Here is a 15,452-nt window from a genome sequence, read left to right on the forward strand (position 1 = left end):
ATTTTCATACTTGCAGGCCTAGTTGATTTGGGCCTACCTGATGTAGGCAGTAATGTGCTATATCTCCACAGGGCCTTTCTTACTAAAAGATCCCCCAAAGTGCCTCATAATTAATGAAAAGAAGACTTTATTTAAAATCAGAGACCTATCAAAACCAACCTTCTTTTTTCCTACCCATGGCAATTGCTTTCCTTTTTTTTTTTTTTTTTTTTTTTTTTGGTTCCTTGCAATAGACTAAAGGAAAATGGTTATGCACTTACCGCAATAGGTATAAATGAGTTTTGAATCAATAAAGCGAACTCTGAGGTTGTGTAGAACAGCAGGTTCATGGAGATAACTGAGTGCTGTGAGATCATTTTCACCAACAAGTATGTCAGGGTTTCGTAAGGGAGGCAGTTCCTTGGTCTTAGGATCAAGGCAATATTCTAATTCCTGAAAATTAAATATACACATATTACATGAAAAGAAGTATTTTGAAATGTTCCATCTTTGGCTTATCCGTTCACTCGGTCTCACCAACCATTTTCCTTTCATAATCATTCCCTGAATAAGTTTAACTTGTCTTGTGCATTCCTATGTGCTGCTTTCTGCTTGTAATGCTTCCTCCAGTAACTTAACTGAAAATATCAAACTAGGATTTCTTACACAGAGTAGGACCTTAAAGGTTAATTTTTTTAAATAAAATCCTTTACCTTGTTGCTAATACCAATTTAGATTCAACCAAAACTACATTAAGTTTAAAAATCCAATTTAGTTTTTAATCATTTATGCTGTTTATTTTTTTCCCTTTCAAGCAGACTGGACTAAGAAAATAGTTTACTTTGCTTCAGTCAGACTATCTTGTTGTCATGCAGTTATACAATGTGAGAATGCTGGGACAGCAATACTAAGAAGAATATTTAAATCCAATTTTTTTTAAATATATACAAACACAAAGTTCTCTCTATATACAAAGAGACACACATACTATAACTCTAACAGTACACTAACCTTCCTGACAATGACACCTTTTTCCAATGCAGTTTGATTTTATTGACATATGCAACCCTATTCTGCAAGTGTGACATACATGTGAGCAGCACCTTCAGAAAGAGCATGTGGAAATTTGAGTCCTTCCAGATTGGGAATGTAGTTTTCATCTATATTGTTATATGAAAGTCTTGAAGGATCATTAGATACAATTCTACCTGTGTATTCTGTTAATGTTATTTAACTACTGTAGGCATCTTCATGCAAGCAAGATCTATATTGTTTTGTGCAGGGAAGTAGGGAAGACAAATTAAAACAAAATTTCAGTAGATGTTCAGTGTCTAAGAGCAGACCTTACTGCTGGTGTATTGGCCACTGTATCTTAGATGAAACATCCCTCTTCAATACATTTAAATTTCTTTAACAAAAATAATCTGATGCTTAATAGAAAGATACGAGCTTCTAAAAATCATCATTTCTATATACAGAATGTTTCCTCTCTTCTTGTGATAGCATCTCCACAGCAGTTAACTGGGATGTCAAACAAGATGATGACTTCAATTACAGAATTAGCAGAAGATAATGATACAATAAAAATATGAGGGAAAGATAGGAAAGGTGGAGGGTAAGAAAATCAAGTGAGAATAAATGTTGTGCATTTCAATTATATAATTCCTGTCATGTACAAGGCCTCAAAGACTATGAGCCCAAATGACTGCACATATGTTAATATGGCCTCATTTTGAAAAATTGACCTTTCATACTAGTATACAAAGGCCTGCAGCCACTATCAAGGGCTATAGACCTAAGGACAACATGTAACCTTACCTTTCCCTCTTCGAGTCGAAGCTGGATGACTTTATCTCCTTGTTTATAATCTTTGAGAAGTTCTGCTGACTTCCAGACTTCCTCTGGATCAGGGATCCAAACCCTGGCATACTGCAATACAAAATCAACAAGCAAAAGATCAGTGATTACACATGATTTATAGTGAAATTAACACACACAGCACCAAAAGCCTTATTCCTATATATTTGGACAACATCTGAACCTTCAAGTAATGGCTATCACCATAAATTAAAATGTTTATCATTAATATAATGGCTGTTCTAATCTACTGAGAAAGACATACATACAAAGTGAATTTTATTTCCTATTCACAAAAGGACATCAAAGCCTTCATTTCCAATAAAAAATAGCTTCAGCAAGATATAAGCGCCATTCTGAAAGTCCAGACAAGATAAATGTTTTTAACAACCAAAAATTTATTTTCTAACAGACTTAATTCAAACAATTTGTGACTTACACAATTCCAGCAAGTACTGTATGCAACTAGGAATAAGACTAGAATATAGCAAAGTTGTACTATTTGTAAAATACTCATCTGTATCTCTGTGATAAATTCTAGCTGAGTAACATAAGCTACAGTTTTAAAAGCCACTACCCATTTTCCTTTGTTGTTACCTCATTTGTCAGCTGATTTAAAACAGGTTATCTCAAAAGTATTAAAAGAATGCTCTCCAAAAGTTGGTAAAAAGCAGTTTTCACACAGTGGAGAGGAAAAATCTAGAATTCGACTAATGACTACATTCCTCTAAACAAGAATGAATGGACTTTAATCTGTCAATATTCTGTCTTTCAGACTTTAAAAATACTGCAATGTGTCCCAAACTTGACAGTTTTCCTCCTGCTCCTGTAGAAGGGATCAAAATCAGATATGAGCCACACAATAACTATTCCCTGCAAGTGTGCATTAGTGACGGGACAATTCCAACTATAGCATTTAATTAGTATCACTAAATGTGTAAGTAAGCTGCAACTTTTTTAAATAATTAAGCTTCTGGTTCATCCACTTCTGACAATTAATTGTATCAGTGATTCTCAGGGTTTATACTTAGATTTGGATCATACATGCACAACATGAAATGGCTCAGAGGATGACAAAAAAAAAAAAAAAACACCACACTTATAATGCACCTTGTTCAGTAGGGTACTTGATAGAAAGAGCCTTCCTAGCAGGAGGTTTGGTTACCCATATTATCTTTTTCAAAGGCTTTAAAGCCAGAAGGCACCATTATGATCATCTAAGTCTGGCCTCCTGCAGGACACAAGACAAATAATTTCACTCAGTAATTCTTGCAGCAAGCCCATACCTTGCGGTTGAGCTAGAGCCTATTTTTAGAAAGACATCCAATCTTGATTTTAAAACTTCAAGGAATGGAGAATCAACCACATCCCTTGGTAAATTATTCCAATGAGACAATAGTGGTCAGCATGATAGAAAGTGGTCTGATTCTTTGTTCCTAGGTGTATGACCTTGCATTTAGATTGTATTAAAATGTATGTTGTTTAAAGGAGCCTAGCTTATAAGCAATCCTGAACACTCTATAGCACTGAGTTTGTCCCTACAATTAGGGCTGTAAATTTGTCATGGAAGTCACGGATTCTGTGATTTTTCGTGACCTTCATGACTTCTGCAGCAGCCGGTGTGCATGGCTCAGGGGTACCCCAGGCAGCTCCTGCACCAGTCACACCAGCGGCTGCTGGGGCAGTGTTGGGCCACCTCCCCTCCCCCCACAGCAGAGTTTGGGTGTGGGAGGGGGCAGGGGGTTTGGGCAGGAAACAGGGTGAGGCACGCTCTGGGTGGCACTTACCTGGGGGGCTCCCCAGAAGCGGCGACATCTCCCTCGCTCACTCCTAGGTGGAGGTGTGGCCAGGCAACTCTGCGTGTTGCCTTCGCCTGCAGGCACTGCCCCCGGAGCTCCCATTGGCCACAGTTCCTGGCCAATGGGAGCTGCAAAGCCAGCGCTCTGGGCGGAGGCAGCACTCAGAGCTGTCCGGCCACGCCTCCTCCTAGGAGCTGAGCAAGGGGGATGTCACTGCTTCCAGAGAGTCCCCCAGGTAAGTGCCACCCAGAGCGTGCCTCACCACGTTCCCTCCCACACCCAAACTGTACTGCTGCTGAACAGGGCGGGGAGGCGCAGAGCCAGGTAGGGAGCTTGCCGGTTCTGCCAACCCCCTCCCCCCAGCACCAGCGGGGGTTCCAGGCCGTGTGCCGCCACCCATGCCCCACCAACATCAGCTAGGGTCCCGGGCCACCCTCCCGCTGCACCCACGACGCCCCCAGGCAGACCCTGCCCAAGTTTTAGTCAGGGGTATATAGCAGGGTTTCTCAAACAGGGGTCGCCGCTTGTGTAGGGAAAGCCCCTGGCGGGCCAGGCCGGTTTGTTTACCTGCCCCGTCCGCAGGTCCGGCCGATTGCGGCTCCCACTGGCCGTGGATCGCTGCTCCGGGCCAATGGGAGCTGCTGGAAGCAGCGCGGGCCGAGGGACTTACGGGCCGCCGCTTCCAGCAGCTCCCATTGGCCCGGAGCAGCGATCCACGGCCAGTGGGAGCCGCGATCGGCCGGACCTGCGGACGGGGCAGGTAAACAAACCGGCCCGGCCCGCCAGGGGCTTTCCCTACACAAGCGGCGACCCCTGTTTGAGAAACCCTGGTATATAGTAAAAGTCATAGACAAGTCACGGGCTGTGAATTTTTGTTTACTGCCCGTGACCTGTCCATGACTTTTACTAAAAATACCGGTAACTAAAACGTAGCCTTACCTATAATCAATTAATACTCCACCAATGTCTGTATCATCTGCAAATTTTCATCAGCAATGACTACATTTCCCCCCAAACATTGATAAATATATCAGAACTGGTCCAACAACTGTCCCTGATGGACCCTACTAGAAACTCCCCCGCTCCCCACTGAATGATGACTCCCCCTTTATAAATTACTTTGAGATCAACTGTTAGCCAGTTGTTAGTCCATTTAATGCATGCTACAATGATTTTGTATTCTGCTCTTTTTTTAATCAGAATGTCATGCAGGATTCAGTCAAAGGCCTTACAGAAGGCAAATTATATTATGTCAGCACAATTACCATTATATAGAACTGGCCAGAACCTAGAATTTCCATTGTGCTGGAAATTCTAAAATTAAAAAAACCAAAAAGCTGTTATGACACAGACCAAAAATAGGAATTTCAAAATGTCCTGCAGAACAAAATTCTGATATTTCAGAAAAATTGAAATGCTTCATTTAATTTCCTTTTGATAAGGCTGAAATAGTTTTGTTCCTATCTATATAGGGCAAACTGGTTTTTATTAATGCAACTTTTGTAATATTACAATTTATAATAAAATAATGTAAAAGTCAAAATGATTTTACTTTTATAAAATATATTATGTGTCAGCAGGGCAGCCTATCTGGCCAGGCAGCAGTGAGTCTGCCCACCTGCCAAGTAGCCTGCCTGGTTCCCTATGGGCATTTTGATCCCGTCAAATCCACATTTTCTGATGGAAAACTGTTCTGTTTGAAAATTTTAAACCAGTTCTATTTTCAATCAAACAAACCTGTGATCTCATCAAAAAAGAATCCCAAATTTGAGGAGACCTATTTTCCATAAAATCACAATGTATGCAGCCACATCAACTATTGGGAAAATACATTATTCTGAACGGGAGATGAAAAATCTGAAGAAAGCATCCCTCACATTTAAATTGCTTACTAGTTGAACCATTCCTGAAATAGCTGTGTCTGACTAATCAGAAAAGTGTAAAATATACAAAAACAAAAGATTTAGTTGGTAACGGGATTGACACAACCGATTGGGTCAGATTTCTGTACTAGTTTCTAATGGTTAAGCTGTATATCGCCTCATTATAATAAAGGTGTTCACAATAACTACTGCACCTTTTAGTGTACATGAGTACACAGTGACTTCCAGTGGAATTTAAGTGCCTGTCATTTATACCTTTGAAAATCTCCCCCTAGATCAGGTGCAGCAACATTTTGCTCCACCAGAGGCTATACTGGCAATTTGCCAGAAGCATAAGGGCTGCACCACACACTTGGCATAAAATAGAGCAGATTTCACCTATTTGTTCTTAATAATTGGGAGGCATGATCTCTGAATCAATTCATAGTGCTGCATGCTAAGAAAAGTCGTTTCCACAGGCCACAGCTGTGTATTAAAGATGATGCCTGGTTCAGGGGCAAGAGGTCCCATGGGCACCCCCTCTGCACAAGGCTGAAGAAGTGCCACTTTAAAAGTTAGTCAAATCAGGAGATATTGAGCCCTTTAGATGAGCCTTCCAGTGCAATCTTCCTATTCTATCCCATGGGTGGAATACTGCAGCTCATACAGGACACTTTCTGTGACCTGGTGAGAGGCAAACATCACCTGAATAAATATTTAATCTGGGAAAGGGAGTGGTTTACTAAAGAGTTACTTGCCCACATTCCAAAGTCAGATGATGGAACTCTTAGTCAATGTAAGACTGATCTCGAAGCAGGCATGTGCCAATTTTTTTCCATTCAGATTAAATAAAAATATGAAGCCTATTAACTTTTCTTCAGTATTTATCTACTGTAGGAATACATTTTCTGCATTTAAAAACACCTTCCATTTAGATAACGGAAAAAAAATGGGGTTAATTTCTAAGAAAAAGCTTGATCAGCAGTAGGTTTAAAGCAGACAGTCCTTACGGTACACTGCATCATAGCAATCTTCTTTGATCTATAGCCCAATGTGGTTTAACTAGGTTAAAAGCTGGAAGGATTTAACTGACATTTCCAGATTGTTGGAGTCTGTCTTTGGAGATCTGTTGGAAATTGCATGTGTTTATGGAGGGGAAATTATCCATTTATTTTAAACATTGTTTTGATATGGTTAGGTAGTGTGCAGGCCCACAACATTGGCTCTAGTGGTTGGCATGTGGGGAAGCTTTACAAAAGTATTAATAAAAATGTTTTCAATTTGTTTTTACAAGTTTGAGGATAGATGTTTTGATGTTTGGATTTAAACATTTAATCATTTAAACGTTCATACATACAGAAGAGACAGACTACACCTCTACTCCGATATAACACGACCCAATATAACACAAATTCGGATATAATGCGGTAAAGCAGCGTCCTAGGGGGCGGGGCTGCGCACTCCAGTGGATCAAAGCAAGTTCGATATAACGCGGTTTCACCTATAACACAGTAAGATTTTTTGGCTCCCGAGGATAGCGTTATATCGGGGTAGAGGTGTATATAGGGGAAAACAGCAGAGCTTCACTGAGGAAAGCATTTATAATATTACTTAGCAAGAAAAGTGCTATAGGCTTGCTTCACTCTAGGCTACGTGGAGAAGAGTTTTCTGATGCAGACAAGGTTTTACAGTCTTAATTCCGTGTTAATAAAATGGCACGGAGTTCTCTGTAATAGGCTTCTGATGCAGAGAGTCAGCCTCTAAATACACAATTCTGAGCCAATATGAAATTGGCACCTTTAATCTATTCAAAAGAAACTGTCTGGCATGGGGAAAGAGACAGCAGAACATAAATCACCATGGAAACTGGGTTGCCCATGCCAGCTGCGTCTTCCACATGAGATAACCTCAAGGATATTAAAGTCTGGCTAACAGAATAATACTGTAGCTTTCTAGTCTATGGTTTGATCATCAGTGTTTATACTAAAAGCCTTGCCACAGAAAATACCTTGGTAAAAGAAGCAGGGGAGGGGGAGGAGAACGAGAGATGTCCCTACTTATAAATATCAAATAATTTCATAATATTTCAACTTTATCAAATTAGCAGAACTGTTTTGCTAACTGATTTCCAGGGCATTCTTTATGGTAAACAGCACCATTTTATATTAAACCCTCGTGATCATCCTGGATTTTGATAGGGTCCAATCCTACAGCAGACCACACAAAATGATCACCGACTTAAATAGGTACTGTGTTACAGAATCAGGACACCCTCGTGTTCTCTCTGCCAATCAGTGTCTTAGTTCTGTGTCCTTTATTATCATTTCTCTTAATCATCCTTTTACATTTTCTAAGGTATAAAACGGACCAATGAGTAACTGAGCTACAGTAGCTTTGAGAAATATATTGACGGCTACACCATGTGATTTGCCTTCCAGTATTAATAAATTATGCCAGACAGTGTGCATGCCCTGATTTTCCAATGGAAACATCAGGCCCTGTAGAAAGTTTACTGAATAATACTTAGCAATTTTTATATCTTCAAAGCCCTTCACAGACACTGCAAGGATTTTTCAGAGTTTGATAAACATACAGTCTTGTAAGTGAAACAATGGAATTACCTTTTTATAACTAATAGTATGTTTGATGGAAACAGCATTACTTATTCCATAGAGACTGCCATCATCCTTGTGAAGAGAGAATCTCTTTCTTATTGGTTTCAACTGAAAATGTGTTCCCCCAAGTTTTAGCCTAATGCTATTTCACAAGGTCTGAACTTTAATTCAACAGAAAATAAGCAATAGGTGTATGTGTGTCACTATCCAGCTCGAAGAGCTAGGGAGATGTAAGACTTTGACAGCACTGTATAAAGTCAGTGGTAAAAGCTTCATCAATATAAGATTGGATAATAAAGCTTTAGAGTAATTGACTTTTATATTATCTTTCTCTCAGGGTACCAGCAATATCGAGGCTAGAGTAATAGAAACCACTGAACTAGTCAGAGCTGTGCCAAGGCAACAACTTGTTTAAAGACAAGGGTGGAAAGAGAGGAAGATTTCCAAGATGTCCTAGTAGTGGAAAGAGGCCAAGAGGTAGGTCATAACCCTGACAGTGATGATACTCAACCAAGGAAGCCATCTCAAGTTCTTCATTATTAAAGTAAGTCTTGGAGACTAAAGCTAGTCAGAGAAAAAGGGAATGATGAAGGTAGCTGGTCTGCATACACTGTCCCAACAGTTCAGGGTGGATCTGCTCCATTAGAATGAAGTCCCCAGTAAGATAGCAATACTTGAAAGCTTAAATATGCATAACATACCCAGTATACTTTTAATTATTACTTATTCCTTGTTATTGGTGGCACCAACAATGTGCTAGATGCTGTACGGACACAAACAGAATACATGGTCCCTGTCCTACAATGCTTCACACCATTCTTCAACTAAAGATGCTGTTAGGAAAGAAGCAAACTTTACTTAAGTCCAACCACTTGCACCTGTGTATGGGGATCAACCTGGATACAATTTTCTCTAAATTAGTCTAAAGAAAGAGCAGAAAGCTCCAGAAAGGGACGTACCTAAAGTATCTTCTGGAGAGTCAATAGAGAACAATGTTTCCAGTAACAGTTGAGGATCTTATATAAGGGGGCTAGTTTTGTTGTAACATCTGGGATCTTTTCTTCTTAAAAATGCAAATCTTGTTAGTCTCACCAAAGATCGAATAACAATTTGTGACATCACTAACTCACTTATCTAGAAATGGCAGCAGATGGCCAACTCCTCAAACATGAGAATCACTCTGCTGCTTCTTTCCCCCCCTCTGTTCTGTATCTGGCTGGTATGCCTAGTTGTCTAGACAGTAGGTCTCAAGTAATTCTTCAAACCTTGGGACAAGCTGATCTGAAGAGCCAAGTCCTTCTACATCCTTCCATTACTTGCACACAAATGCTTAAAATTAAAAATGAAACCCAACCTGCAAGTCTTTGCTGGCCCTTTGGAGGGGAACACACTTCTCCAACAAGTTATAGGGGGCATGAAATCCCAGATTAGAGATTGAATTAAAATTAAACAGAGAATTGAACTAAGGGGCAATTGGACTTTAGTGGAGTTGTGCCTGCTTATGCTATCAGTGAATTTGGTCCTTAGTCTCTCTGAAACATTAACATTAATAAAGTTTGTCATAACAGAAAGGGAAGGGTAACAGCCCTCCTGTGTACAATACTATAATCCTTCCTGGCCGGAATCCTTTTACCTGTAAAGGGTTAAGAAGCTCAGGTAACCTGGCTTACACCTGACCCAAAGGACCAATAAGGGGACAAGATACTTTCAAATCTTGGGGGGGGGGGGGGGAAGGCTTTTGTTTGTGCTCTTTGTTTTGGGGGTTGTTCGCTCTTGGGATTAAGAGGGACCAGACATCAATCCATACTCTCCAAATCTTTCTGAACCAGTCTCTCATATTTCAAACTTGTAAGTAACAGCCAGGCAGGGCCTGTTAGGTTTATCTTTGTTTTCTCAACTTGTAAATGTTCCTTTTGCTAGAGTGTTTGCTGTAGTTTTGAACTTAAGGCTAGAGGGGGTTCCTCTGGGCTCTTTGAATCTGATTACCCTGTAAAGTTATTTTCCATCCTGATTTTACAGAGATAATTTTTACCTTTTCTTTAATTAAAAGCCTTCTTTTTAAGAACCTGATTGATTTTTCCTTGTTTTAAGATCCAAGGGGTTGGATCTGGACTCACCAGGAACTGGTGGGGGAAAGGAGGAGGGATGGTTAAATTCTCCTTGTGTTAAGATCCAAGGGTTTGGATCGGTGTTCACCAGGAAATTGGTGAAGAAGTCTCTCAAGGCTACCCAGGAAGGGAATTAGCACTTGGGAGTGGTGGCAGCAAAACCAGATCTAAGCTGGTAGTTAAGCTTAGAAGTTTTCATGTAGGTCCCCCACATCTGTACCCTAAAGTTCAGAGTGGGGAAGGAACCTTGACAAAGTTCAACACAAATTTCTAAATCACTAGGGAAAAGTGTTGAAATGGAAAAATTGCAAGAGGATGACCGCACAGGTTTAACTATACTGTACAGTCACCCTTCACTAACTCCTTAGTATTTGCTTTACTTCCCAGAGGGATACCTAGTTAATATTTTTTTAGTCCTTTTAAAGTATGTTGTAGGCTCTAAACTGCTGCAATTTTGCTCATTCTAATGGACCACTGGCAAACACACACATGTACACACAGAAAGATGCAACTACAGAAATTACCTAGACAACAAGTTCCAATGATGCATTGTTGCATGGTTTAAACAGAGTCTTTACCCAAAACACATGCAGCCTATGCTAAGAACAACTAAAACCATTCAAATCAAATACCTTTAGATGGAGCCCTGGTAACCCAAACAGTGTTTTACTAGCCAATGTTTTTGAATGGTCGGAAACGTATCTTTAGATGCTATACCCACAGTACATACGTGATGGGGAATTCCTTAGCAGCAGTTTTATTATGAATTATTGAAAGCCAAAATAGAATAAAAACCTACAGACATATCAGAAAATGAGTACAGTTCAGCTCCCACAAACCTCTAATCCTGAGAGGTGCTCTCTGAAATTTTTTATCCTCTGCCATATTCCTGGTGAAAAGAGTTGGGTGTAACTGATAGAGTTTGAAAAGCTCATCCTGTGCTGGGATCTTAAAGTGTGATTGCACTTTAGCTGGCTGTTAGAAAGCAGTTTGTCTTTAGTTTCTGAGAATTCACAAGTTGTAACTAAGGCCTGGTCTACACTACACGGTTAGGTCGACATAGGCTGCCTTGCGTCAACCTAGCTGTCGAAGTGTCCTCTCTTAAATTTGTCTCCCGCTACCAACTTAAGTGCCTCTCTATGCCAAATTAGTAACACCACCTCCCCGAGTGGAATAGACACTGTGGCGCTTACATCGACTGTTACTGGCTTTCAGGAGTAATCCAACTATGCCCCATGTTGACAATACAATCGATACAAGTCTTCCTGGTCAGAACGCACACCACCGACAAGGACCCAAGTGTGCACACACAGAAGCAATTTAATAACTGCGATGGCCGTATGCTGACGTAAGTTAGGTCGGCATAGGTCATGTCTACACTACAAAATTAAGTCTGAATGGAGGGGGGCAGAATGGACAACTGGCACAAAGCAGAATAAGAAACCATTCACAGAATGAGTACAACTATTCTTATGAATGAGTTAGCTTGCATTTAGATGGAGCACTGAAGAACCACAAAGAATGATTAAATGCACATAGATGGAATCATTTACTAGGCTTGATTCAGTCCCTGGACTATTCCGCAGGGTCTGTAGAATCATGTAAAGAAATACCTGGCACAGAATCACATAGAACTAAATTTTATATAATCACTTCAAGCAAGTACAGCTATTTCCATTGTGTTGTTAAAAGGCAGTCACTAATGCTATCCAAATAGTGACTCTAAAGAGGTGGAGGCAGAACAATGGACAGAGAGACTCTAGAGCTTCCTTTTCCACCATGGATCAAAAAGAACTCACACCGACTGCACAACTGGAATTCTGTGTCATTAAAAACTACTGCAGGATTCTCTCATACACTTTTTCATACCTCATGATCTTATCTGAGGTCACATGAAATCAGCAGACTACAATAATTATCAATCCACTCAGATCATACGACTCACAAAGCCTCAGTTTTGAGCCATTAACCACTTCAGGTATTTTGCATTGCTAACAGATAGAAATTAGAAACATAAACCAAACATTGTAAATATAAACCATAATTCAGCATGAGTGTTTAAAAGTTTGCTTCTTCTATTGTATATGCAGTATCACTGCAGAAGGAAACATAGCCTGTTTCATACTTAGCTGGCCAGCTCAATGCTTTCTTTTGCTCTGGGGGAAACCCACTGCTACAATGATCAACACTTACCCTCATCCCCAAACCCACCTTTCAAAATCCAAGAGTCCTATGCATGCCAATCACCATATGTGGCATAACGCATCCAGCACACTAAATGCCCAACAACTATGTAGATGAAACCAAACAATGACTATGCTCTTTAATAAACTCAGAGGAAAATGAGAAAAGACACCATATCACACATGGGTGAATATTTTCCAGAAAACGATCACTCCACAGCTGAACTCTTAGTCCTCATTCTCCAAGGAAACCTGCACAACGCCTTCAAAAGATGAGCCTGGGAGCTTAAATTAATACCCTTGCTAGACATTAAAAATCATGGTCTTAATAAAGATACTTGATTTATGACTTGTAACCCACTAACCCCCCTTTTTGTCCGACAACTGCAGAGGTGTTAACATGCCACTTCACCTTGAATGGTCTCTTAGAATATGTGAGAGAGAAAAAGTGGGTGAGGTAATATCTTTTATTGGACCAACTTCTGTTGGTGAATGAGGACATGCTTTCTAGCTACACAGACCTCTTCTTCAAACAGTGTAAACACAGACTCATAGACTGTTACAATATGTGTTAACTGCTTATGCCAAACAATCTATTCCACCTTGTATTTAGCTGTGACATTTCCCAACCCTGAAGAAGAGCTCCATGTAAAATTGAGAGCTTGTCTTTTTCACCAACAGATGCTGGTCCAATAAAAAAAATATTACCTCACTTTGTCTCTCTACAGTCTTAAACTCAGCTGTGAACACTGATATATGGTGAACAGTGTTATCATGCTTGGCATGATCATTGTTATAAAATGATGTGGGTTGAATTGCTGTTCCAGTCATTTATGTTTATTAGTTTAGCTGTCACCAGTTATGTGGCAAGCTAAAGCCCAGCTCATGTTGAATCTCAAGTCCAACCCATGTGATGCGTATGAATGGGGCTGAGCCATTTGATATGTTAACTTATTAATCTTTGAGGAGCATGGCAAAGAAGGCAGTAGCGCACAACTAAGAGAATATTAATTCTTGGGCCTGAATATGGAAACTGGATCTTCTGTAAGTAGAATGGGGTTAGTGAGAGAGATTATCTGGTTTTATGGGCAATTAATGGAATGTTCCTGTAATGGGATGCTACCCACCTCTCATTAGCGCCCCCTTGCCGAGTCCATGTGCCTGCACACTCTCTCTCTGATTGAGGTATGTCTTCAGTGACTCAACCCTCTGGCTAAGTTACACTCAGTTGGTGTGTGAAAAGGAGCACAAACCCCTTCTGGGGTATACAGTCCAATAGGGGCCTATCCCACTACCCCTCCTCCTCTGGTCTGCAGCCCTCCCTGGGCTCAGTCCTTATTCAGTCCTGCAGCTCCTTCTGGGAAAGACTTCAAATAGTCCCTCAACTCTGGTATGGGGCTGTGCCCCCAGGTTTTCCTCCCTGGAGACTCTTTGCTCTTTCTGGGCCTTTCTATCCCCAGCTCTCCAGCTGGGCCACTTAACAGTTCAGATCCCCTTCCGGGGGTGTATCACTGTTCAATATTTAGGCCACTTCCCTAGTACCTAATGTGGGAGGGGGAACCTGGGCTTGCCTACTACTCCAGGTCCCAGCCCTGGGACCCTATGAATACCAGCCGCTGCTGCGTCCCCTTTAAGTCCACGACTGCTGCTACTGTTCCTTGGGCCATTTCCCCACGGCCCCTTCATCTTCACCAACGCTTCATTCTTACTGTAGGGCTGAAGTCTTGTACTCAGCCCGAGCCAGGAGGAGGAAATCTTGATGAGGATGTGGAGGGGGACCCAGAGGCAAAGGACGACTCAAAGGTCAGAGATGCATGCAGTCCAGAGCTCTTCTCTACCCCCGAGGAAGCTAGCCAATCACAGTTGACAGAGCCTGGCAAAGCGCAAACAGGAGAGGAGGCCCCAGGTAAATGGCTCTGATTTTGGGAATCGCTGAAGCGAGTTGTTGCAGACAAGGAGGGTTGCAGAAAGCAAGCTTGTGTCTGTATAGGGTGACCAGACGTCCCGATTTTATCGGGACTGTCCCGATTTTATCGGGACTGTCCCGATATTTGCTTGTTTGTCCCGTGTCCCGACCAACGTTAGGTCGGGACACTGGACAAACAAGCAAATGCTCCGGAGCCCAGAAGTGCTGGCGCCCCCCACCCCTCCCCGCCCCGACTCCGCCCCCTCCTTCCCCCATTGGCTCCCTCCCCAAATCCCCGCCTCTTCCCCAGGCTCACCATTCCTCCTCCCTCCACAAGCGCTGGAGGGAGGCCCTGGAAACGCAGGGGGAGCGCGGGGCCGGGGTGAGGGAGAGTCCGGCCTGGCCCCGAGCGCAGGCAGGACTCAGTCGGGCGGTACCTGGAGGGAGAGGAGGGAGGCGGCCCGCGGGGCCAGGCAGCGGCTGTTCTCCCCCCGTGGGCAGCGGGACTCGGGAGCAGCCGCTGCTGCAGTTCCCACTGCCGCGGGCCTGTTGCGGGGACCCAGCAGCGTGCACATTGCGCCCAGCCCCTGGCCAGTCGCGTCTGGGCTGGCTGCCCAGCTGGTGAAATCCCGCGGGCGGCCCTGGAGTGGGGGAAGCAGGCCCCAACCCCCCGTCCCGCTCGGGTCCGGCAGGGGAACGAACGGGGCTGGGCTGCCGATGCCTCCTCCCCGGGGCCACTGCGGGATTGCACCAGCTGGGCAGCCAGCCCAGACGCGACTGACCAGGGGTGTGCACGCTGCTGGGTCCCCGCAACAGGCCCGGGCTCAGGGGGTTTGGGCCTGGGCGCCAGAGCCGCAGCCGCCGAGCTTGGCCATCGGCCGCCTCCTCCCCCCGCGGCAGTAGGAGCTGCAGCAGCAGCTGCTCCCGAGTCCCGCAGCCCAGGTGGGGAGAACAGCCGCCGCCTGGCCCAGCAGGCCGCCCCCCTAATCTCCCTCCAAGTACCGCCCGACTGAGTCCTGCCTGCGCTTGGGGCCAGGCCGGACTCTCACTCACCCCGGCACCGTGCTCCCCCTGCATCTCCAGGGCCTCCCTCCAGTGCTTGTGGAGGGAGGAGGAAGGGGGGGGGGGTTGTTGTTGTTTTGC

General features: G+C 43.0%; 1 protein-coding gene across 10 annotated transcripts in view; it reads right to left on the bottom strand.

Annotated features, from left to right (window-relative positions):
• The window catches only part of MYO5A (myosin VA), a 195,094-nt gene that overhangs the window by 131,397 nt on the left and 48,245 nt on the right, over window positions 1–15,452 (bottom strand). For all 10 annotated transcript variants that reach the window (XM_008172285.3, XM_065559444.1, XM_065559442.1 and 7 more), the window contains exons 2-3: window positions 1,798–1,908; window positions 261–432 (exon numbers count right to left, since the gene is read on the bottom strand). In XM_008172285.3, coding sequence (XP_008170507.2) covers window positions 261–432; window positions 1,798–1,908 — 283 coding nt within the window. The remainder of the gene's footprint in view (window positions 1–260; window positions 433–1,797; window positions 1,909–15,452) is intronic.

The sequence above is a fragment of the Chrysemys picta genome, chromosome 10, assembly GCF_011386835.1.
Source record: "Chrysemys picta bellii isolate R12L10 chromosome 10, ASM1138683v2, whole genome shotgun sequence".
NCBI classification, from domain to species: domain Eukaryota; kingdom Metazoa; phylum Chordata; order Testudines; family Emydidae; genus Chrysemys; species Chrysemys picta.